Source organism: Lampetra planeri, chromosome 6 (assembly GCF_965212315.1).
Source record: "Lampetra planeri chromosome 6, kcLamPlan1.2.h2, whole genome shotgun sequence".
Taxonomy (NCBI): domain Eukaryota; kingdom Metazoa; phylum Chordata; class Hyperoartia; order Petromyzontiformes; family Petromyzontidae; genus Lampetra; species Lampetra planeri.
Genome location: NC_136112.1, coordinates 9,816,630 through 9,843,766, shown reverse-complemented (window position 1 = coordinate 9,843,766; position 27,137 = coordinate 9,816,630). Strand labels below are relative to the sequence as shown.

Here is a 27,137-nt window from a genome sequence, read left to right as displayed (position 1 = left end):
CATGGAGGTAGAAAAGGATGGCATGCTACCCTTCTTGGATGTTTTAATCAAAAGGAGACCAGATGGCTCAATGAGCCACTCTGTCTACAGGAAATTAACCCACACCGACGCTTACCTAAAACCTGATTCCCACCACCATCCATCCCAGAAGAATTCCCTAATCAAAACACGACACCATAGAGCTCAATGTATCTCCGACCATGAACACCTGACCAGTGAACTCAAACACGTACACCGGGCTCTCAAGGCGAATGGATACTCTGACTACACAATCCGCAAAGCCATCAACCCAACCGTGAGGAAGGAGCCATCTGAAGATACTATCAAAACCGTCACCTTACCTTACATAGCAGGGATAACCAAGAATATTTCCAAAATCTTGAACAAACACAAGATCCAGGTCCGATTTAACACAGTACACAAAATTCGTGACCTGATCCCACCTGTGAAGGACAAGATTCCTGACATGCAATATCCTGGGCGTCTACAAACTAAGCTGTTCCTGCGGCAGGAGTTACATTAGGGAAACCAAACAACATGTCTTCTTGATTCTTTCGGTAAAGTCACGTAGAAGGGAAATAATAAAATAATAAAATAAAACATAATAAAGGCAGCGTCTTTCCGACAGACCTGTTCTTCACCTGAGGACGGCTGCTTGCGTTGTGGCCGAAACGTCGTGAGAATTATTTTATTATGTTTTATTTTTATTATTTGATTATTTCCCTTCTACGTGACTTTACCGTAAGAACCAAGAAGATGAATACCTGCAGTCACGAAAGCTTTAAATCGAAATTCAAACAACATGTCTCGGACCGTGTTCGTGAACACAAAGCAGATCTGAAACACGGCAGGACCAATACTTCTGCCGTAGCTGACCATTACTTAAATGCGGCTGGCTCACATGAAATTGATTTCTCTAAAACGATGGTACTTTGCAAGGCGACTGGCTATCAACAAAGAATTGTTCACGAAGCCATCCATATATACGGACACAGACACAATTTCAACCGAGACGACGGTTTTCAACTCAGCAATCATGGGGAAGATGTCATCAACCACTTTGAGTCATGATTTGAAATGGTGTTTCCTTGTCAACCTCTACCATCAGCAGTGTGGATGGGCGTAGCGAGGTGCAATTTCCGCCCTCCCATCTCTACCCCTCCCCCTATCTCTGCTCCACCCCCTCTCTCCCCCCCTGTCTCTGCCCCATTCTTCTCCCCCCCCCATTTTCTGATGGGTGTACCGAGGTGCAATTCCTCCCTCCTCCCATCTCTACCCCCCCCTCTCTCCCCCTGTCTCTCGCGCAGCCCTTCCCCCCCCCCCCACTCATTCTGGAGCCCTTATAAGCAGCTTCATGTGGAAGCTTGCCCCCTCTTTTCTCTCCACCTGAAGAAGACCGCTTGTGTTGCGATCGAAACGTCGTGGGGTTTTTTTTGCTTTTAATTTAGATATTTTTTTCTATCGACTTTACCGAAAGAACCAAGAATAGTCATTTGTACGTGTGTGTGATAGAGAGAATTCGTGCACGCATGTGTGCAGCGGTAGTGCAGCGGTAGTGCAGTGGCTGGAACAATGCGCTCCAGCCAACTCGACCATTCATGTTTCACCATCTCTCATGGTCACGCAATGTAATAATCCACCGAGTATTTGCGCACAAGCTCATTTCCTTGTTCCAGATCCACAAAGGACATGCTCTGCGGTGTTCTCTCCCTTGGCTGCCATGCCATTGTTAGTTTTGCCTACTGCCCAGTCCCACTTTTCTTGACAGTCAAAATTTGATATCTAACGTATATATTCTCCGTAATCCATGGGCTCTTATCTCCGTCACGAATGTATTCCAAACAAAGAGCTATCTGTGCTTCTTTGAACAAGCTCAGCATTTGCTCTGTTGCCTTTTTCGATGTCCATGTCACAACAAGTAATGTGCATTGATTAAAAGTTCTTCGTTAGGCACATTGCTGTGTTGCTCTTTATCACCAAATTTGTCTTCGAAAAACACTTCAACCTGCTCTCGTCCACCTCTTTATTTCATCACTTCGATCAAAATCCACCCTCGATAACTGTCATAGGTGGACATCTGCCTTATTCAACAGTTTTTTTCCGGATGTGTCCCTCCAGACTACATCAGCTGCTGATAAAACTTGGTTGCATGTGACCTTGCAGCATTATTTATAAAGATTTTAGAAAATTCCCGGTAGTTAATTTACGTGTTATAATGACTATGTCACCAGCAAAATCTGGGCTCTTCATGTTTCCTCCATGTACACATATATGCATATCTTATGATGTCACTGTGAATAACTTTGCCGAAAGAATATCATCCTCCCACTCCTCTTCCATTATGTATTTTGGTAATGTATTCGTGTAATATCAATTTTTTGAAAATGGTTATTATTGCTTAAATATTTGTTTTCATTTGGGCCTCGGTTTGTGAGAGAATTGGATGACTGCATCAATTTCCACCGAGTCAAATGCCTTTTCATAGTCTACAAAGGCTACGAAAAATGGTAATTGAAATTCATATTTATTTTCCCACATACGCTATATAGGCTATATAGAGGGTCTGTTTGTACATACTAAGTTTAGTTATTTTAATGTATTTATTCAGTGAGAGCCCTGATTGTATAAAAACATTTCTGTTAAAATGGAATGGACAGCAAATTGTGCAAAGGAATGTCAAAATTAATAATAACAATTCAAAGTAGTGTATTACCGAAGAATGATTTTGTTATAAAGTTAAATTATACTCTATGAAGTAGTGTCATGTAAGCCACACTTTAATGTTTTTTAAAACAATCATGATCGAGAAAATGTGTTGAAATAACGAGGGAGAGTTCGTGGCATCATTCTGTAACTGGAAGCAATACATAATCAACGCATTCACCAATAACACCGTCGCATCAAAAGTAAACATATAATAGGCAACGTTTGGGGCAATGGCCCTTCTTAATCACAACTCATACTGTGTTGCCAACGCAGCATTACCAAATAATTTGTCAGTGAAAGCATGCTCTATATTCACATTCATTCCTTATGGTGTTGCATAACACTCTCATATAAGTTTGTGGTATATTAAACTAAATAAATGTGGTGTGTATGCAAACAATGCATTGCATCTTCTTGGTTCTTTCGGTAAAGTCACGTAGAAGGGAAGTAATCAAATAATAAAAATAAAACATAATAAAACAATTCTCACGACGTTTCGGACACTTCGCAAGCAGCCGTCCTCAGGTGAAAACCAGGTCTGTCGAGGCAACAGCGTCTGAATGAAACAGCACACGTGCTTGGAGCATATATATAAGCTGGTTTGGAAGGGGGGGAAAGAGCGCCTTGACAAAAGAATATGCATATCAAGGCGCTCTTTTCCCCCCTTCCAACCCAGCTTATATATATGCTCCAAGCACGTGTGCTGTTTCATTCAGACGCTGTCGCCTCGACAGACCTGGTTTTCACCTGAGGACGGCTGCTTGCGCTGTGGTCGAAACGTCATGAGAATTTTTTATTATGTTTTATTTTTATTTTTTTATTACTTCCTTTCTACGTGACTTTACCGAAAGAACCAAGAAGATGAATCCCTGCAGTCACGAAAGCTTTAAATCAATGCATTGCAATTAGTAATGGACTAATTAATTAAATATAGTATTACAAACACTACCAACAATCTTGGATCTTTGTGGAAATACTACTACGTCACAGGTAAAACAAGATTCATCCTCATCATGCGCCATAACAAATCCACTGCTAGATGAAGGCCTCCCCAACCTGCCACCACTTTCCACAATCCTGCGATGTAACAATCCAACCACTGCACACGAATTTATCTCATGTCCACACTTCATTACTGTTCTTGACCATCGTCCGTCATTCCCTCTAACGATCTGTCCTACCCAATCCCACTTGTCTTGGATTACATCATTAATATGCTTATGTTCTATAATCCATGCGTTCATCCATTTATTTCAATGTCATTACAAGCATGCTTCTTTTCAGTTTTTGTTCAGTATTTTTCGTGAATGACCACGTTCTGAACCATACATTACAGTCGGCAGTACGCACTGATTACAAAACGTCCTTCTTGAGGCACATTGGTATATTGCTTTTCATTATCAATTTCAGCTTTTCAAAAGCACTCCACCTTTTCCTATATCTTAATAGGCTGAGCAACCAGAGGGTTCTACCAGGATAAGCAAGGCCTAAACAACAGACGGGTGACCATTAAAACATGTCTATTCACATTTCGGTGCAGTGTAAATAATTAAAGAGTGACACATGCTCTTAGTCAAGGCCAGTCCCTGGAGAAGGGCCATGGGGGATGGGGCAAGAGCGGCAAGAGACAGGAAGTCACTCTCAAGCAAGACCAGTTGGAAACCACTGGGCACCAGAGGTGGCTGAGTGGTTCAGGGGTCACGGCACTAAACCGGGCCCGATGAGACCCTTAGCTCAGGCACAGTTTTAGGATGCGACGGTGGCGAGATTATAACTTGCCTCACCTGGTATGGAGGAGGTTGTGGGTTCCATCCCCACCCTGATGCCTGTATATTTGGAGTTTCCACGTTCTCCCTGTGGTCGCGTAGATGTTTTCCCGGGTCCCCCGGTTTCCCCCTCCACATTTAGAAACGTGTGTTCATAGTATTTGGCTGCTATACATTTCCACATAATAAGCCACTTCATTGAGCTATCATTTGTGACCAGGTCGCTTATGAAAAAGAGCCAGCTAAGTGGGCCTTACCTGATAAAATAAAAAATAGTTTTTCATAGTTTTGTTTTATATCACCGGTGACTAAACTGGATTTTAAAGTGTAGCAAGTTGACGGCGTCAGCCCAGTCACCAATGACCAGTCACCAATGTGCACAACAACACATTATATTATATTTGCTTTTTCACTGAATTCGACTCAATTCCTGTCTTGAGAATAAAAATAAAATGTTGGACTACCGTGCGCCGAACAGTTCTCTCTTAACAGAGCTCGTTGGAAAGTGTACCCCAATTGAATGTTTAGTGGAGGAGTTTAAGTACCTCGGGGTCTGTTTCGCGAGTGATGGTAAGTGAGAGTGGGAGATCGGCTAGCGGATCGGTGTGGTGTCCGCAGTGCTGTAGGCGCTGTATCGTTCCGTGGTATTGAAGCGGGAGCCGAATTCTCGAACAAAGCTCTCGGTTTGCAGGTCGATCTACATTCCCACCCTCACCTATGGTCATGAGTTTTTGGTAATGACTGAAAAGATGAGATCGTGGGTACAAGGGGCCGAAATGAGGTTTCTCCACAGGGTTGCCGGGCTCGCTCTCCATGATCGGTTGAGGAGCTCGGTAATCCGTATGAGGTGGTTCAGACACTTTGTAAGAATGCCCCTCCCGATAGACTCCCCCTGGATCTCTACCGGGCACATCCCACTGGGCGAAGACCCCAGGACCGGCCCAAGGCATGCTGGTGGGTCTATTTCGTTCAGCTGGCCCTACTGAAGAGGATGCCGCCGCGACCCTCACTAGGACAAGTTGACTGAGAAACGAACGAACGAACGAAAGTATCACTTTCAGGAATATCAAAAGTAGTTGTATGAAATATCGTTCCACGTGGAGTTGCACTGATCTATGAGAGTTTGGAATTAAAACTGTCTCATGGTATAAGGCCGAAAGCACAATTGTGATCAAATTTGGAAAAAGCAAAACCAATTATATGCAGAAGGGTGAGGGATTGAAATAATGACAGGAAAGCAATGTTTTGGCGATGCCATGTCGGAAATGCCTCTGGCACTCATTAATATTCATGATGTTGCAAGCATGATATGAATATTGATCAGATGAGAATTATATGCAGTTTGTATCCTCAGAACAAGAATATTCAAACTGCATACACCGATTTGATGAAGACTACAAGCAAAATTGATTAAAATCGGTGAGAAAAGAGTCCCGCTTACAGCTTAATCAGATGCCTTGTTACAGACTAAGATTGTACGTCTGCCACGAGAAAGACGAGGCACATCGAAATACATGTCTGGTTTCCTCATTATGTGGCCGTATTGCAGTGTGGCGTGCTCAGCTGTATACACTAAGTATGATAATCTCCTGAATATGGGATATTGTCATCCAGGCTTAGGGGCACTATGGTGATTGTGTGAATATTATATTCTGAAAATGCCCATTACTTTCATCATAATAGCCTGCCTTGGCCATATCGAGTCCTATTGATGGTATATGGTAATATAATTTAAAATATAGCACAAGAGGCCTCATTCGCATTCATGAATTAGCACCATCATAATACCTTCAATGTAATGAATATTGGCAATGTATGTAACATGCATGCGCACATCATGAATTTCATATGCACGATGAAATTCAAGTAAATGTCCAGGGGTGGCGCGAGAAAAAGGGGTCAATGACGATCAGAGTATCCCATCAAAATAGTGAGATGTCCAAAAGCTAATTCCCAATATTAGGGTGACCAATTCATAACAAATGGTGTGCATGCATTTGTTAGGAATAATTAAGAACAATTAAATTTTGCCTAGGGTTCTCATATCTCTCTCTCATCTCTTCCTACTTCTTCCAACGATTCAGGACCTTCTACTTATGTAACTTCTGCCACTCCCTCACCAGAGCTGCCCCTGACACTCTTGTCCATTAATTCTTCATCACATTTCAACTAGATTAATTCAATGCTCTCCCTTACGGCTCTGCCAAATCCATCCCGACGAACTCCACATGATCAAAATGCCGTTGGCAGACTCTTTAACCAAACCTGCAAATGTGGCCAGATCACCCCCGTACTCTAAACCCTCCACTGGCTCCAAATCTAATTCGAGATAAACTGCAACACTGCCCTTACTCTCTTAAAGATCCTCCATGGACCTGGCCCTGTCTACCACTTGCTTCTCATCACACTCTGCTCCCTCCTCACGTCATCATTGCTCCGGCAACCATGGATTTTCGTTGAAGCCCCCAGGATATCTTTGCTCAGAGGGAATTCACTCCTTCTCATCTGCTGCCCCAGTAGTTTTAAACTCTGTCCCCACCAGCGATCCAAGTTCTTGACTCATTTAAATCCAGGCTCAGGACATTCATCTTCTTCCCTGCCTACAACTGATTGTCTCGTCTCTTTAAAATAAATATCCAAAGTCTGTCCACACCTCCTTGTTCCCCTTGATGAACATTCCCCAAATATTTGTACAGCATCTTGATGCAGTTTCATTCAAATTCTGAATTAATCCAAATAGTATTGTATAAATTGTGTTGGGTGCATACTCGAATTATTATAATCGAATCAGGGGGGACTGTAAGATAGGCATGTGATGCTTGGATTGGATATATAGGACTGTACTTGAGATTCCTGATCAGTATGTAAATCTTCAGCTTTTCAGAGGCCCGTTGTTTTAAATGTATAACTTTTATTTCGTTAAAACAGTTCCAATTGAAGTCATATTTTCATGCCAAGTGTCTCGCAGTGCATACTCGGAATGTAAGCATTCTATCTGCTTCCACTGCCCGGTGGCTCCCTGTCATGTTCAGCGACTCGGTGAGAGCTTGATTTTCTCACTGTGCACAACACAACATTTGGTTTCAGATCATGCACAAAGGCTTTCCCAAAAAAAGGATGAGATTCAATTTGCACAGCTCAGAATATAGCAGATAGAGGAAACGAATGGAAAATACCCTTTATAGCTACAGTATGAGTAGAGGCGGATAACCTCGAGTGAGTGGAGCCATAAGTAGGCAGGACCTACCATCGGTCAATTTTGCTCTACTGAAACTAGCCAAACAAACCGTGACGTCATAGTTTTCCACATTGGTCTTAAGCAACTGTGGTCTTAGAAATATGTGCCCATTTATTCCGTTTGCGAATTTTCAAGTTCTGAGTTTAATAATATGAATGCATAGTATAGAAATATCTAAGCCACCTTAACACGCAGGACAGGACAAACATATACACACAGTGGTGCACATGAAGTGTCGGTGACACACAAATAACTAAAACTCAACATATTCCTCAAGTATACTGCTGGAACACAAAACTACATTTAAGAAGAAAAAGTTTCGGCCAAAGCCCTTCTTCATAACAGAGGTAACACGCCTTATAACGTCCTCTGGTCTAACACCGTATGAGACGAGGCTCAAAAGAAAGCTGTTCTGTTGTGGACCAATCAGTTTCAAGGACAATGCATATATTATCAGAGCATGTTTTTTTTATTGCATTCTGACCACAAGCATTGTGGTTAATGCAGACATGATTCCTTGTAAACGGTTTCAGTTTGGTGCTTTAACATCTTAACACAACTGTTTTGTTGCCAGAAAAAAGGGGAACCCCCTGTTTATCAGAGGTAACATTATTTGGTCATTATATATGTTGATGTCTACCTGCAGCGTCTAAAATAGTAGACAGGCATCGATGCGATGAGTCATCATGGTTCGTGGTTGCAACTTGATTTTTTTAATCGAAGTATTTTTCTTCATTTTGCTTTCTCATTTGTATTCTAGTTTTTTTTGTCACATGTTACCAGTATTGTTCACTCCATTAGTTGAATTATAAACATACAATGTGCGTGTGAATCTTATTGTTTATTATATGCAGGATATAAAAAGGACAGAAACATCCTTAAATGAGCACAAACTCATTAGCTGTTAGAAACTAATCAATGTTCGAACCTGGATAGTGGTTTGATGGGTGACCACCATACATAAAATCACGTGTTGAACACTGCTGTGGGGCTATGATTAGTGATATCGCTGCTAATAAATGCTACGGATGACCACATCTACATATCTAAAAGGGAAATTAGTGAATATGTGTGTCTGTTCAAAATGTTTAGCGTACTTCCCGACATGCAATAAACTTCAAATTTGCCATGTGGGTACTTTTCAGACTGTGCACCATGCAAAAATTATAAAAATCGACTTTTGTATATATTTTTTTTTGTGGGGGGGGGGGGGGCGCAATTATGCATATATTTTGCACGGCATGTGAGCTATGACGTCACATCTGTCATATGACCCGTGTGCGGAAGCGTAACGGAGTGTGCCTGCTGATTGCGGGAAAAGTAAAATACAAATGTTTTGCAGGTCTAAGGGGTTCTTCGCGCAGCATTGGTTTATTATTTGAGACGTTTACTGCCATACGCACCCTGAAAGTTGTGTGTCTGCAGCAAGCACGTGTATGTGTACCTATGGACGCGCGCGCGTTTGTGTGTAGGGGGAGCGGTAATGTAGTGGTTAGCGCTACGCTGCGCTATGAACCCGGCGACTCGAGTTCTATTCCCGCTCACGGTCACCACTGGTGCCGATTATTTGAACCGGTCCTGGGCCTCCCCTAGGTCGGCTCAGCCTCAAACAAGTAACTGGTGTGGTGTGTGAACATCGCCACTTGGGAGACAAAGGCGGCCAGCCGTGGTGAATCCAAGTCCCAGGCGAAGCCGGGTAGTAATGCTAGTCAATAATAAGAATGAGTGATATGTATGACGACGATTATAATTATATGTACGACGATGGATTATGATCGAGTACGATGGTTGCCGACCATGATAACAAATGGTGATGATTTATGCAATCATGGTCACATCGCTACCTTCGTCGCCACGCGCATCATCGCCATCCCCATCCCCAGCCGCTTGCGCCAATCACAAACATGGTCGCCTCCGTGCTCGTGAATGTGAGCATGCGAGCAGTGGCTTGCACGTCACCACCCGAGTTCACATGGAATGGCAAAAGCAAGTGCTGATGGATACCGAGTTCCACGGTTAACGTCTCGAGGCAGCTCTGTCTGATTCTGCTTACATCGTCCTCCTCCAAGAGAAGTGCATGTCAATGCAGCATAAATTAATTAATCGATACATCTGTTTGTTGATTCATTAATGTATCAATTGTGGCACAGGTTGACATTGCTCTTATATATATTGCTCCAAATATATATAATTAAATATTGCCAAGTCTAATTGTGGTCTTAGAAAAATATACACATTTGTAAAATTATAAATATTAAAAGTTCTGAGTATAAAAGTACAACTTGCAAACATGCAAACAATGTAAATGATAAAACATATCAAAACAAAACACTAGCCGGACAGATCGAACAATGGCGTGTCGCACAAGCCATCCTGTGACCCCATGCAGAGACTGTATTGTTCTGTGACAAGTAATGCGTGAGCTAACAACATCTCTAATAGGAGGGTGACAATATGAATGGAGATGGAAGGGCAAAGGGGTGTGAGAAATTAAGCAAAGTGTTCTATGATGTATGACTTGTGACCAACTCACTCAAAATTCACACGATCTCACAAGATTTCAGAAGCTCTGCAGGGGTTGAGCCTGGATAGTGCTCGGATGGGTGACTACCATGCACACCAAGTTGTCATAGTTGGCTGTGGGTCTACGCTGTGGGTAGCAAAAGGCAGTGCAGCATAATGCATCGTTATAGTGTACTTTCTATGCCCTGCATGTTGCTCCCTGCCTTCATCAACCCACACGAACAAGGGTAGTGAAATATGGTCTATTAATCCCGAAGACCTACACGGCATGGGGAGGCGGTCATCCAGCAGGGGAATGACAAAGGGGCTGTATTGTACATGTTGTTAGGATTGCAGAGAATTAAGGTAGAGAACGAATGTCTTGAGTCTGGACTTCAATAGCAGCAGGAGAATAAGGAGGTGAAAGATTGATTCAGGTAGATCAAGACTACTGGAGTAGACCTTCTGCTTGTGACATTTTGATTGTGGCGCCTATTGAGCTACAAGTAAACAAGATTAAGGGTGATCTATTTATAGATACCCCATTAAATAATATAGATACATTATAGAGAAAACAGCGTTTTTATATATATACACATGCGTTTTACATTTATCCCACCAATATCAATACACTCTCCTTTGTAAGTTACGTTTTCAAAATATTCATGTTTGGCTATGTACGGTTCGAAATAAGTTCAACATACATGCAGACATGAATCAGTGGGGGGGGGGGGGGGGTCTATGAACGAATCACTATAACACACACAGCATCCCTTTACAGGAATGACTAAAAAACAATAAATTACATGTTCATAATCAACGATTTTTGGGTTTAGATCGCGTTATTTATAAATGTGTCGTAACCCTCCACCACCCGACACGGTGGGCTAAAGCAGTGAACTATTTGTCTTTTGTCAGCGTGACACTTTTTTACTAATTGGCCGTGTCGGGTGGTGGAGGGTTACGACACATTTATAAATAACGCGATCTAAACCTAAAAATCGTTGATTATGAACAATATTGGTCGCGAAAGCCTACGTGTTAAACTGAATAAATTACATTTAAACATAAAAATATGGTTCGGGTTTCCATCTTGCTAAGAACATGGTGTAAAGAGGGGATATTTAGAAATCCTCAATGTGATCCCTTTGAAATCACCAACATCAAATATAACAATAATGATATCGCAAACACAAACGTATACAAATAACCTATCGAGTAAGTGAGCATTCGGAATCATTGCAGCTGTGGCCAGATATTCCATTAAAATTAGTTTTGAAAAAAATAGGCTAATATAGTCTTCTAGACAGGCAGTCTGTCGTAATATATGGATTATTTACAATGAGGCAGGAAAATACAGAGAGCGTAGATTGTAGGTTTCATTTTCAAACAGGGACCACCAATCTGAGAGCAATCGTCTCTCTTAGCTTCTTGGCAGTTCAATCTAAAAAAAAACACAGTGTCTTTCCTCCAAATGTTTATTTTTGGAGGTCAAGGTTAAAACTGACAGTGTTGATTAAATCGTTTTTTTCATGACTCAATGTATAGCATTGCTGACGTTTTTTTGTTTCATCCTTTACATTTTATTTTCACCGGCAGAGTTGCTCTCAAGGTGCCACTGATGAATATTGCAGAGAAACCTAAGTTGTAAAACAAGCAGAGCCACAATTGCAAGGGTGGTTCAATATATTGTGGGAGTTGGCCCTGATTTGTGTTAGCCACTGGACGTATTTTATTGTTTCGTTCTTGCAGGTGGTCGTTTCGTCTTGGACGTATGTTTTATTTAACGTCTTTGGCTACAAGACTACAAAGACTAGCAAACAGGAAGTTTGGCTCGTCAGGCATATAAAGTAGAATTAGAGCCTTAATATAGGTGGTTCCGTTTAACCGTTGTATAATGTTTATGCACATATACTTCGCAGATGACGATGTGCAGAACCAAAGACAACTGCATAAGAATAATAAATGCAGGCGATGTAAATGCCAGATACATACTTTTCTTCCAGCCCATATTTATGAAATGGCACAATAAAAAAATGTGTATCTTAGGATTGTATGACTACCTTTAATTGATGGGCAGTTCACCTGTTGGTCTTAAATACATTTCAATTTTTTGGAAATTAAGAGGTTTAGCTGCAGGTGGTACAAGAACATCCAAAAGGGGTAGATAGGAGTTAAAAAAATAAAATAACAAATGCGAGACTGCTCTCTGCGATTTGTATGCCGAGGCGTGTGCTTAATTTTCGGAATAAATCCAAGTAGCAATAGTACAGTCAGCAATGCAACAGCTACACAAGTGCCAATGAAAGCAAACAAACAGGGCCATAAGTTAGATTAAAAAGGGGTACCAAAGGCACATATTTTGTTTAAAGATAGCTATAAATTGTCAGCTCTTGTAAATGCCCAGCTAATGTATTGCACTTTGTTAAAAATGATGGGTGATAATTCCTGTGCAAATTGTTTGGAAAATAACAATAGCACCACCTAGCCAGTGAGTTGGAGCACGTACACCAAGCCTTTAGGATGAACGGATACTCGGACCATACAGTCCACAAAGCTGTCTCACCAGCCATGGGGAGAAAACCTTCTGAGAATCCAACCAAAACCATCACTTTACCATACATAGCAGGGGTTACCAAAAAAGATTCCCAAAATCTTAAAAAACACACAAAATCCAGGTTCGTTTCAACACAGTATACCAAATCCGTGATTTAATCCCATCTGTAAAGGATGTGATTCCTGACATGCAATACCCTGGTGTCTACAAACTGAGTTGTGGTCGCGGCAGCAGTTACATTGGGGAAACGAAACGACATATCTCTGACTGCGTTCGTGAACACAAGGCAGATCTGAAACACGGTAGGACCAATACCTCTGCCGTTGCGGATCATTGTTTTAATGCTGTGGGCTCACACGAAATTGATTTTTCCAAGACGGAGGTACTCTGCAAACCTACTGGCTACCTTCAAAGATTTGTTCATGAAGTCATCCAGATATATAAACACAGACACAACTGCAACCGAGAAGATGGGTACAAACTGAGCAATCATTGTAAGGACGTTATTAACCAGGTAAAGTCTTTACTGACTGTGATGCTTCCATCCTACCTGCCTATGTCAGCTGTTATTTCTGACTCTCTGTGTCTCTCTCTATGCCTCTCTCTTAGAACTCTCATGCTCACATGTCCTTTGGAATGCACTCCCATGCCTTTGGATTGCACCACTCTTCGATCTTACATTAACATGCTAATCTCTCACATTAACATATCCACTTCCGTGCCCTCGTTGAGGAGGCCGCTCTCTGTTCTTACATTTTCATGCAAATTTCTCACATTAACATCACTAGCCCAGCCCACTTCTTTATGACCCTTGGGCTACACCCATTTCAAACCTTTTAAAACAGTGCCTCAGCAGCAGACCATGCTTTCCCACCTGATGACGGACGCTTGTGTTGCGCCCGAAACGTCGTGATTTATTTCATTTTATACTTACGTGACTTTACCGACACAACCAAAGAGTATGGATTCCTGCAGTCACGAAAGCTTCAAATCAAGATATAATATAAGTGCTAAAGAAAAAGCATGTGACAATTTCAAAAGTGGATAAGTTTCATCATAATTTAATACCAGCATACAAAACACCTTGAAAAAAGAAAAATGTCCCCCTAAATATGTTAAATAATGCAAAAGGTAATAGCAGTGGTTTCCTTTTCGTACATCTCGACACAGTGGGTGCCACAGTGATGAGATGTTAACCACCTCGCATGGTATACAGGAGGTCGTGGGTTTGATCCCGACCCTGACACCTGCATATTTGGAGTTTGCATGTTCTCCTCGTGGTTGCAAGGATTTTTCTCCGGGTCCTTCGGGTTTTCCCTCCAGATTTTCAGACATGCATTTCGAGTATTTGGCTGCTTTAAATTCCAACATGATTAGCGCCTTCGTTGAGCTTTCATTTGTGGCCAGGTCGCTTCTGAAAAAGAGCTATATAGCTCAGTGGGCCTTACCCGCTATTTAGTGGAGGAGGATAACAGGACCCTGCGGGGTGGGCCGGTAGGAACGAACAATTGAATGGCTATAATAAAATAAAATGGCAAAAAATGGCCGCCAATAAGTGGATGCCCCGTGGCCCCGCCCTCCACCCGCGTAACCCCGCCCCGGCCACCCGTGGCCCCGCCCCATCTCGGTGTCCCCACCCCCAGCTCGTTGCCCCGCCCCTTACCGCCGTAACCCCGCCCTAACCCCGCGTAGCCCCGCCCTCCACCTCGTGCCCACGCCCCCTGCCGCCGTTGCCCCGCCCAGCCCCGCGTAGCCCCGCCCCCTGCCGCTGTAGCCCCGCCCAATACACCCCTAGCGGGGGAGAGATTCCCAGGCCTGGCTCGGCTGGAGAGCCGCCGACGAGGGGGGGGGGGGTAGGGAGTTGTTTTTAATGTAAAAGCTTTAAATGTAAATGTTTCTATTAAAAAACATCAGGGAATGTAACATTGTTAAACATTAACTCCCTTTCACACACGCGGGGGTACGATACGAAGGGAGAGTTTGAGGCCTAGGTCTAGGCTTTAGGCATAGCTGTAGGCCTTAGGCCGCCGTGAGTTAATTGTTAATATAAATGTTTTAATTATTTATGTAAAAGCTTTAAATGTAAATGTTTCTATTTAAAAGCATCATGGAATGTAACATTGTTAAATATTAACTCCCTTTCACACACGCGGGGGTACGATACGAAGGGAGAGTTTGAGGCCTAGGTCTAGGCTTTAGGCCTAGCTGTAGGCTTTAGGGCGCTGTGAGTACATTTTTAATTTAAATGTTTTAATTATAATGTAAAAGCTTAAAATTTAAATGTTTCTATTAAAAAAACATCAGGGAATGTATCATTGTTAAACATTAACTCCCTTTCACACACGCGGGGGTACGATACGAAGGGAGAGTTTCAGGCCTAGGTCTCGGTTTTTGTAGGGTCATGCCAAGTGTTTGCAGTAGGGGGCGATGTTGCTACACGGACGGACGGACGGACAAACGGACGGACGATATAATCTATTGGTGGCTGGTCCACTTCGTTCCTACCAGTATAACCGCACTCTACTGCCACCAGTTCATGAGCTTGTCTTACATCTGTGCCCCTCATATTTGTTGCATGCACCTTGTGTGTGTCTTGTACTCGCTTTCGTTCAAACGTTATTACATCAATCGATGATGTAGCATACTGTCAGTATGCACAGTCATCTCGACTTACAGCATGAACAATGCAGTCTCATTTGTAGTTCCGTGGCGTAGCTTTTGTTCGAATCATGCTCTTGTGGCAAAACCATATTGCTTCATAGTCAGCCCTCTTCATGTGTGTTTGTTTTTCTGGCAAAGTTCTCGATTTGTGATGATGATATTTTTCTTTAACTTAAGCAAGTATTTTTACATTTATTTGTCATCCCACCACGAAATTCTATTTGATACATCACACCATTATTCACTGCATAAAACAAATCTATTTCCTATCCCATACAATAGTCCAATGAAAGAAAATGCTGCACGAGGATACTCAACTTAAAATCAAGTATATAAATAAATGCATACAGCATTCATTTACAGAGCTGTTTTTCTTTCTTCACATCACAAAAGACCATACCTCTATATTTCATCGTGACAGAGTCATGGATGATTTCATTCACAAGCCCTTTCATTTCGCATGATACTCATAATGAAAAACATATGCAGCCTTTCAATGATGGCTTCCTTAATACAATTCTTGAGTAGGTGCTATATTGCTTCATAAATACAGTCATTCTTCCAGAGCATCATCTGTATTTGCTTTTGCATCTGACAGCGTGTAAAGCTTGGCTCATCGAATGACGTTTAGCTTGAATTGCACACATACCATGCCCTAGATTTCTCTCTTTTATATAATATCACTTTCAAGATTTCTTGACTCTGGAGTGGCCAGATTTTGGGTTTGAGTCAGGGCAAAGTTAATAGTCTCATTCCAATCACCAATGATTATGTAAAACAACGATTAGGTCATATATATTATTTTTTACTCTGAGAACTAAAAATATGGTTTCATGACATACAGGGCATTTTGAAGGTGTGCCATCAATGTGGACAAAGGACTAATGAAGTGACTTTAGAATAAACGACGTTGAGCCAATGTTGGCCCAACGGTTCTAACCACATGCCAACGTTGGCTAAACGTTGCCTGTTAACTGGGTAGCTGCCTGGCATCCACCATTTTTTAAATGGTGATGGTGGCTATGCATGTGGCCTGCAATCCAGCACTATGCAGGCCAGGTTTTGTGAATCGCACAAATGTTGTGAAATGCCCTTCCATGGGCGTCGAAGTGTCATGCCCTGGCTCACCAGAGGAAGGCAGTGCAGCAACTGAACTAATTGCCACCTGTTTCCATCTGTATGGAGATAGAGTGTTTCCCCCTTGCCACACACGTGGGTCTTCTCCGGGTTCTCCGGTTTCCTCCCACTTGTATAAACACTCATCTTGACAAAGAGTCCCAAAATCCAGGTTGACTTTTGTAAATAAATAAGTAAATTATTATCATTTATAAGTGAGAAATACACATATAGATGTTTGCAATCAATTAATCGGTGTAATAAATTGCTAATATCAATGATCAGATGCTTTGATACGTAATATACATTTCTTGTACGTTTCTGCTTCGGGTATATAAAAACCTGGTAAAGTTGTCTGGCACACAAGAGCACATTCGGTGCCCTGTGCATGTACAGTGATGGAATGCTGCTCCATGAGGTGTGCATATTGTGTTTCTCTTGGCAGGGTGCAAAGCAGTCATGGCGTTTCATTTTTGGCTGTTCTCCCAAGCAACCCTACGTTGTATGATGTAAGCGCAGAGATTATCCATGGAGGTAACATCTCTTCAGTGAAATTACAAATCCATCGGAAAAAAGGCACACCACTGGAAAGGTGAGAATGTATTTTCTATGTATGATGTATGTTGAACGTCTTTCCCCCCGTACATAGCCAACCGTGTAAATCGGAGGTGTGGGAAAAGATTGGTTGAAAATCGAGAGCGGTTCTCGAGTGGTTGGCCACTTTGTACTGCAATGTGTCGACTTGTTAAATCTAGAGGACGCGTGTTGACTCACTCAATTTACTGTGCAATGTGATTCACCTCGATGTCCTTGCATTAGTGCCACGCTGTTTGATGATTATTCTGAACGCAACGTTTCTGAACCATCTTCTTCTTTCGTGTGGCTTTGTGAAAAGCAACAGTTTAATTTTTCTTAATGATCGTCATAAATGAATGCAAAGGTTCCTCACCCAGTCCAATGAGGTGGTTGACGCAGTGTGGATTTCAGCGATACTGCCAGGATGTGCCATAATTGTCTGTGACTCATATTATATTCTATGAGTGGCTGGCCGGGTTGCCTAAAAGCAGTCAGTGAGTGTGTGGAAGGAACAGAGTTAATTCCACTTCGTTGCTGTGCAGAACGGGGCAAATAGGTGAGTGGGATTTGACGAGAGGGACGGAGATTCTGGCACCTGAGTACTGAACTACTCCCGTAATTCTGGAAATTGCGCAACTAAACTCACAAACACACGTGTGCCCAGCCACATACAATTACTCTCCCCACACACAACAGTTATAAATATGCATAGAGAATAATCCCCCGTATAATCTTTTACCAGATGTTAGCTAGCACTTATTATGGCCATCACGGCACGTGATAATTATGTAACGGTCCTCCATAACAGTCCCCACAATATCAGCATTCCCTACCTTGCTCATGCTGACATTAATCCCTGCAACGAGTTGACCTGGACTAACCCCGAGGTATGAAGAGGAGATTGGTAGCTGGAGATGAGGAGACATGGTCCCAAGATGTGACGATATAATGGTTTGTGGCTGGAAATGAGATGACATGAGGGGGATGGAATGCGAGAGGGATGAGAAAGGAGACCGTGGAGGTAAGAGAGGACATCGGAAGGGAGACCGGCATATGAAGGAGAGAGCGGTGTATGAAGGAGGGAGCTTCTGTGAAATGGAGGTGGAAAACATGGACTGGAACCTTTACCTGTATCTGCATGTTTGGTGGGAAGAGTATCATCTACAAATACATAAAAAGAAAAAGAAAAAAAAGACACCGTCACACACACGCATCTAGACATCTCCACGCTATGTTATCCCGAGCAATACCTGGCATTCGTCCAGCATTGCAATATCGCTGGGCCATGCACATATACTCTGCATCTTGCACTATGCAGAAATGAGCCTACGCCCATTTCTGCCTTGCAGATTTTACGCACATTTTCTATACTCAGACCCCAGGTGCTGATAATGAAGTGTATCTGCGAGCGTGGTGGCTGGTAAGAATCTGCTTGAAGTTCCAGATAAGAGAGAAGGGGCTAAGGGCCCTGATTAGCATGCCAGGTGCTGGGTATATTCGACAATGAAACGACCAGCAAAGAGAGACTGGCGTGGAACATAGCCCGACAGTGCAGATTTAGACTTTAAAACTTTCGTGACTGCAGAAATTCATATTCTATGGTTCTTTCGGTAAAGTTACGTAGATATAAAAAATAATAACAATAAAATAATAAAAATGAAAATAAAGTTAATAAAAAATATCACGACGTTTCGATCGCAACACAAGCGGTCGTCATCAGGACCGCTTGTGTTGCGATCGAAACGTCGTGATATTTGTATTATTTTGTATTCACTTTTCATTTTTATTTGTATTATTTTATTGTTATTATTTTTCCTATCTACCATCGAATATGAAGACCGTGCAGATATACAGATTTCAGTCAGAAACAACCGTATACAGTTGAATAGTTGATATTGGCTCCTTTGGAATACAGTGTAGCTTTAGATAGTTTTTAATACATACTATATTCTCAAGTTCTCAGGTTTTTTCGGTAAAGTCACGTAGGTAAAACATTAAAAGTAATGAGAGTAAAATAAAACAAAACAAAAATAAAAATAAAATTCACGACGTTTCGGAGGCAACACAAGTCTCCGTCATCAGGTGGGACCGTCACAGCCAGATCAGCTGCATCAAGTGGGAAAAAACCTGAGAATATGAATCATTGCAGTCACGAAAGCTTCAAATCTAGAATTATATTCTCAAGTTCTCACTATAAACTGTAGATTAGTGCTGGACATGCTATGTTGTGTTGCTATTGGATCGTCATTGTCATCAGCCATGATCAATCCACTGCTGGATGAAGCCCTCTCAAAGCCCCGCTGCTTCTAACGATCTTGTGATGCGACGATCTATCGAACACCTGCACACGAAATGATCTCATTGCTCCGCCTCCGCGGTGGACACTCTCCAAAAATATCCACCGTGATGTGTCCTGCCCAAACCCACTTACTTCTCTTGATCGTTTGGATGATGTATGTATCCTGCGTATGCTCTCTAATACAAGTGTTCCTTTCTCTCTCTCCTCTCTCTCTCTCAGTGTGATTCCTAGGATGCATATCTCCATGTTTCTTTGCACACTTTTAATTGTTTTCATCTACATTGTTCGCGATGGTCTTAGTTTATTGTTTAGACCATTGGAACCTCCTTTGCCAGTAGCAAAATATGATCATTGGTTTCCAATGGTGTAAACGCTTACCCCGAGCTCTCATACTATGATGGTGCATTGTCTTTGAATTGTGCGCCTTTTGGCGTCATCTGGTCCAACACCATGTGAGACGAGGCTCTAAGAAAAGCTGTCTCGGGTGTGGACCAATCAATTTCAAGGACAGTGTATACATTGATAATTGTTTTTTTACCCTTTTATCTGGCAACAAAACTGACACCTTTTTTACAAGGAGTCATGTTTCTATAGACCACAATACCTGCAGTCGTAAAGCAAACAAAAAAACATAACTCTGCTAATGTATGCACTGTCCTTGAAGTTGATTGGTCCACACCCGAGACAGCTTTCCTTAGAGCCTAGTCTCACATGGTGTTGGACCAGATGACGCCATGACTACTTGTAAAAAAGGTGTCAGTTTTGTTGCCAGATAAAAGGGTAAAAAAACAATTATCATATTTTTCTACAGGCAAATGAGGTTCCAATGGAGTGCATACATTATCAGAGTTGTGTTTTTTATTTGCATTCCGACCGCAGGTATTGTGGTCAAGGCAAACATGAGTCCTTGTAAAAAAAGGTGTCAGTTTTGTTGCCAGATAAAAGGGTAAAAAACCAATTATCTTATTGTTTAGAGTTTACGCGCTGTGCTGTTTCACTACGAATGAACACTTCCTAGCTTCTTTCTCCTCACACTCTACACCAAATTTCGATTTAAAGCTTTCGTGACTGCAGGGATTCATCTTCTTGGTTCTTTCGGTAAAGTCACGTAGAAGGGAAATAATAAAATAATAAAAAATAAAAGTAATAAAATAATTCTCACGACGTTTCGGCCACAACGCAACCAGCCGTCCTCAAGTGAAGAACAGGTCTGTCGGAAAAACAGCGTCACCTGAGGACGGCTGCTTGCGTTGTGGCCGAAACGTCGTGAGAATTATTTTATTATGTTTTATTTTTATTATTTTATTATTTCCCTTCTACGTGACTTTACCGAAAGAACCAAGAAGACTCTACACCAATTGTTACATTTACATAACCATGAAGGAAATGCCTCTTTGCACTGTATATTCTGCATTACAATTATCCAGATGGTTCTTTCACATTTTGACATTCCTAATGAGTTGGATCATGATAGCAGCCACATGTATTCATTATTAATATTATCGTCATGTGCCACCGTTGGTTATTATTCTTAATGCCCGAGTATGTCATTGTTTTTTAATGGACACACCTGTACCATGGTGAAGCCATTATGTAAGATGTGTGCTTATAAGAACTGAACTACAACTTATTTCTTAATTCCCGCTAATGATAATCATAATGTTGCAGATAAACACAGCGATTCAAGGGACCTCTGCACACTCTAGAATTTCTGGTAATGCAAGGTAGACGCTAAAACATTCCAGGGCCATATCATATAATAAGTGGCATAACTTGCATTCATTTATAACAGCTTAATTGCAATCTCAACGGTACTGCACAAAATGTGAAACACAACAAATCCAATATTTTACCATTATGTATACGTAACAGACTCGCAATGAACACAGAACTACATGCTACCACCGCCTTAGTTCATTCATCAATATGTCATGTAAAATACCATTCCTTACAACAGCTGTATTACCCAGTCAGCAGTGCATACCTTTAAGTGCTTTTACCGGTGACTCCTTTGAATGTAAATCAATCCTAAAATGTATATAATTTATGTTATTATTTAGTGAAAAACTTTTGCCCGTTATTAACGCTTCATGGCACGAGCCAGAATATGTGTCAATAGTGAATAAGAGTTGTGATGAGAAAGTAAGTCACCTTCATGATCTTTATTCGAGCAGGATGCCCAAATCCATAGAACCGGTTCACAAGATACAAACAACTTTATTTTAATATAACACACGCGACAGTATGCATTCATGACATTGTGCGCACACTAATTTGTGTCACGTTTAGGAGTACACTGGGAAATTGTTGGCATACTCTTAATTTAATTTCCTATCCTTACAATAATCAATGTAAAACACGCAAAGACAATTACAGTCGTGGCATCCTTACTGGATGCAGCTCGATTGTAAATTATCTACTGGGGGAAGTCCTCCGCGCACCATGTTATTCATGAGGGTTGTTTGACCATGCTTCACCACGCTGGTCGGTGCAGGTTGTTGAAGGGGGACTTCTGGGACCGGTTCAGGTAACAACTCAGCACCGACGTGAGCTGTGGCCGGGAATCGAGCTCAAGTCATAGGGTCACTAGCGCAGTGCGCAAACCACTTTGTCGCTTTGCATGAGCCGATTTTTTTTTTATAGCATTAGGAATCGCATATCCTTGTCATTCTTTGCCAAGGCAGCACAGATGGGAACACTGACAATTTCTTCCCCCCCCCCCCCCAAACACAAGACATGATGTTTCTTATGTTAAACTATTAGATACGGACAAAACACGTCCACGATAGTACACAATGCAGAGAAGCCAGTTTAATAGCCATTACACAGCCTGTGCAAAACAGCCACAGACGGAATTATATTATTAGTCACATGCCATTTAAAATATAGTAAATATTTGCACAATACTGTACTAGTGTTAATTTTAGAGCTTTCGTGACTGCAGGAATTACTCTTTGGTTCTTTCGGTAAAGTCACGTATAAAGATAAAGTAATACATTAAATACGTGACTTTACCGAAAGAACCAAAGAGTGTACTAGTGTTCTTATATTACAACACAAATATGCCACAGAGGAAGACTCATAATTCAGCAAAAAACACCCATTAGAAAGGGCTGCATATACATATATGGGGTGCACATATATTCTCAATAAAAGATACCATTCCTCAGTTCTAAGCAGTGCGATGGAAGCTCTCTTATACACAACAGCATGGGTCGTCCCGATCCCAGGTAAACAGATTGGACAACGCAGACAGCGTTCTGTTATGCCAGCTACACCGTGTGATGCTTCGCAACGAAATGTTGTTTTGCAAGTGGTTGCAGCTATGCAGCTTTACGTTAAAAATGTATTTTACACAGCGTTACTCACTCCATCCTGCTTAGCATAAGATTAAGATACAATTACTTGGAATTTATTTACCACGCTTGTAATTAAATTTGCACACAATAAAGCAAGCTTGCACACGATGTATCGATTTAATCAAATAAATACCGGGCTGAAATGTAATGCACTTGCATATATCGTGAGTTTTCAATATCCTGTCAAGCTGAACGAGTGCCTGTTTAACATAGCTTCAGTGGGAAGCGAGGATGTGTTTTGTTACTGATAACACGTAATGTCAAGCAGGGCAGTGTTACAGAGTGTTCCATCTCCCATACATTACATTCAGCCTGCGGCTGTATTGTAGCTCTGCAAGTAACGTACTGTAATAAATGTTGTTGGCCTGCTGTAATGTTTTGGTTTATTCAACTTCCGAATTAAGTTAGTCAAAACAAGAGGCCGACAAAGCACGTGTGGCCTGGGCGTCAACGCCCGAGGGACACTTAAAAGTTGAACATGACCTGATTTATTATACAGTTCGTAAGACTTCCCACGCTTTGTGATTCAACCGCTCATTACATATCCAAGCAAATAAAAGCCACTCAAATAAACCTTACCACAAATAAACCGTTACACATAATCTGGCAATAGTCGGAGCTGGGGAAAAACGTTGTTATCTTATCAAATTAAAAGCTGCATTTTACTGGTATAATTGATTGTTGACTCCATTAATTTCGTAAAAATATAAATGAATAAGTCCAATCATGTGACTCAACAAAAAGTTCCAGCAATGCTGTTATAGTAGTACGACAAGGCTAAGTGCTAGGAGTTCATATTTTTATTATGTGAATTTACCATCAAAAAGAAAAGAATGTCACTGTTTGCTTGGTGCTCATTAGTCAATTGACACTAGTAAATTTGAAAAGATTATTCCCAAATGCTCAAAATGAAGCTAAATATAATAATCGAACTGCATTGTCAGTGGTGCACAAACAGACTGCCTTATAAAAGCATGTAATAGGCCAATGTTTTTGGGGTATTGGTCCTTTTTCATTCCAGAACGAGAAATTCTAGGGAAGGCCGGGAAATGTACTGACTTAAATCTAGATTTGACGCTTTCGTGACTGCAAGGATTCATACTCAATGTTTTTTTCGGTAAAGTCACGTGACATCATGTACGTGACTTTACAGAAAAAACCAAAGAGTATGTACTGACTTTATCAAAGTTGACAATCACAAGTCACACTGCAGTGGCCTGAACAAACTGGGACATTTTAAGAACTGGCAATTTGATCTCACTGACCCTACACCTACATTTAGAGGCACACCACCTCCAGCACTTTAGCAGAGGCCTTTTTGTGTTTTGTTTGCCATTCATTCTTGGTGTTCAAAGTGTCATGGAGGAAAAGCTCTGTTAAAGATGAATTCAGCTTCTGGTTTTCATGTTAAAGTGCTTTCTCTCTCAGCTGCCTAAGTAACTTGTGCCCTCTCATGGGCCTGAGGTCATTTTCAGAGGGGATTCTATATCAAAAATTCACTTGTGGTGGATCCCATATTCGTAAATGTCCTTTGGACTGAACATATTTCCATAGGACATAAATGTATAACAGTGGCGTCACTAGGGTTGGTGTCACCCCCATGGACCTCCTCCCATACCAGACTATACAGAATCCTTAGTAATGTTTTTTGTGCTAATGTTACTCGAAAATCGTAATTCCCGTATATCACTGAATGTAATGGCAATAGTAGTGACATAAACAACGAGCAAAATTAAAATGACACCTTTAAATTACAATATCATACGTACAGCCTAAATGTATTTACTTTTACGTAGTTTTAGGTGGTTAAAGTGAAAATGCGGTAAGAAAACAATAGATTTCTCAGTATAAAAAAACGTTAAAACATTTAAGAACTACATTGAAATCAGATATATATTTGCAAGACAGTAATGTTTTTAAAGACAATTTTTAAAAGACTAAAGTAAAAAAAAAATTTAAGATTTAAGTTATATTTATAAACATGTATCAAGAAACATAGCATTTCCCCCCACTTCATGTTTTAAATTGTCAAATTGTCTATTTAGTTATCAAGGAGTTATATAATCAATAATTGTGCTACATGTAAGTTTTATTATCAATTTTAATCATAAAATAACATGTGATACAGTTGTAAATTGCTTAAATATAATATTTATTAGATTATATGAATACTAACAATACAATTGTTTTGTAAAATCTTTCTACATTGAATTACAACATTATTAGTTACAATATTATTCGTAACGGAGCGGAAGCCTTTTTAGATTTTTATCCTTTTCCTTTCATTACTACTTCATTCTCAAAAAAGTTATTGATATAGATTCAAAAATACGAATTACCACAATATTGTAGCTAAAACACCAAAAACTTTGACAAAATCAGCGACTATAAAAACACGACCAGCAACGAAAGCAACAGCGCGTGCTTGTAGCGCGTGCAGACGAAACCACGTGACTCGAAGCGTCACTGTAGTTGGGTAACAATGACAGCTCTGACCGGAGCGCATTAGAAGGTTGAAAAAGTTAATTAGCATAGAGTTTTAGCCTTGTAGGTATATTGATACAGTCCACGTAAGCTGAGCTTACGAAAAAAAAATGTGTTGTCATAACTTACAGGGATATTTTTATAAAAACTAATACATTTCTGCTGAAACACTGCACAAAAATTGTATAGACAGTTATTGTGGTTTAACACGTAGGCTCTGATGGTGTCACCCGATGCGGTCCGCATCCCCCCTAGTGACGCCACTGATGTCGAAAAATATAATGCTTTAAATTGAATTATGTGTAGTGTACTGGATGACAATTGAGCCGACACATGAATAATAGTGAGAATAATGTATAGTTCTTTGGCAATGCTTTCCTGGATGAAGGCCTTCTCGTACTGTGTTTTTAACCTTACTTCACAATCCTGGTCAGCGTAGGTTGATGGAGGGTGATGAGCACATAACCAGTTTAGATATCACTTGCAAATGATGTTCGCTGTAGCCAGATATTTCAAAAAAAATGTCAATGAATCCATGGTGTAGGGCACTAATCACTGTGCCAGGGCACCACACCATGAAATAATGTAACCTAAATAAAAAACAATGATACTTTTTTTTATAAAAATAATAATAATAATCAAGCTTGTGATTGTTATTTCCATTAACACAAATGTATTAAAATTGCTTTCAAAGAAAAAACGTAACTTCTACATATTTATCGTTTGTATGTATCAATTGCCTTGCCAAGCACTGTGTAAGAGAGCAGTTTGGCTCAAAGCATTGTTTGCATAATTTTCCATCAGTATTAAATTGCAAGTATACGTAAATGAAACTCTGTTCTGTGTCTCCACGTATAAATACAAATATATATATATATATCAGTCCATCAGCCTATTTATTGAATTTGTATACAAATATTACTAAACAGTATTTTTTTCGTGACTGCAGGGATTCATAGTCTTGATTCTTTCGGTAAAGTCACGTAGAAGGGAAATAATAAAAATAAAAAACAATAAAATTATCACGACGTTTAGACTGCAACACAAGCAATCATCATCAGGTGTGAAATCCACAACAATAAAATGTTAAAAATTTTAAATTTTCTTGTTGTGGATTTTGATATTTTTATTATTTTATTATTTCCTTTCTATATGACTTTACCGAAAGAACCAAGAATATAAACAGTATTTGTTTGAGAAAGCAAACTCTTGACTGCGGTTGGCCTTCCAGGTCTCATCAGAAGAGTCAGGCTTGTTAAAATATTGTGTTCTCCACACTGTTTAAATGTATTTGACATTGCACAATGTATACTGTACATGTTGTAGATCAAACAAGATTTGTCATTATGTGTTTGCCATTTATGGGTCACTTGACACCCTGGACATTGCCAAATGAGATGTTCAATCTCAAGGGAATTTCGAGGTGAAAGAGTTTAACAAATAACAATAAATAAAATAGGTTATACGTGGAGACACCACACTGAATTTTTATTATATTTGCTTTTACCCACAATGCTTCACGTCAACCCATCACGAGTCTATGCACGGAATTGTAAGTATGTGTTCGTAAAGTGAAGTACTTTGGTAATTCATGAAGGGCATTAATGATATTGCTTGTGACGGCCACATCGCAACTTGCTAAGCAGTTAGCCTGCAGTGGCAATTTGGCTGTTGAGCAATTGCGGACGCTCTCATTGCTCATGCCTACCCCAGCTCTGAGCACTCATAAATAATTGTACAGGGTTGCAGTCTCTGGTTGTGCATGAAGGTAACCGGGAGTTCTCACAGGTCTCACATGTGTCATGATATAATGTAATAGTGTCTGTCTTTGAAAAGCAATGAAATGTTCGATTTATTAATTTAATGTTTAATA

At 40.7% G+C, this 27,137-nt stretch overlaps 1 protein-coding gene across 1 annotated transcript in view; it reads left to right on the top strand.

Annotated features, from left to right (window-relative positions):
* LOC144719661 (transmembrane protein 132D-like) overlaps positions 1-27,137 on the top strand; it is a 193,173-nt gene that overhangs the window by 115,906 nt on the left and 50,130 nt on the right. The window contains exon 5 of the mRNA XM_078595799.1: positions 16,992-17,138. Coding sequence (XP_078451925.1) covers positions 16,992-17,138 — 147 coding nt within the window. The remainder of the gene's footprint in view (positions 1-16,991; positions 17,139-27,137) is intronic.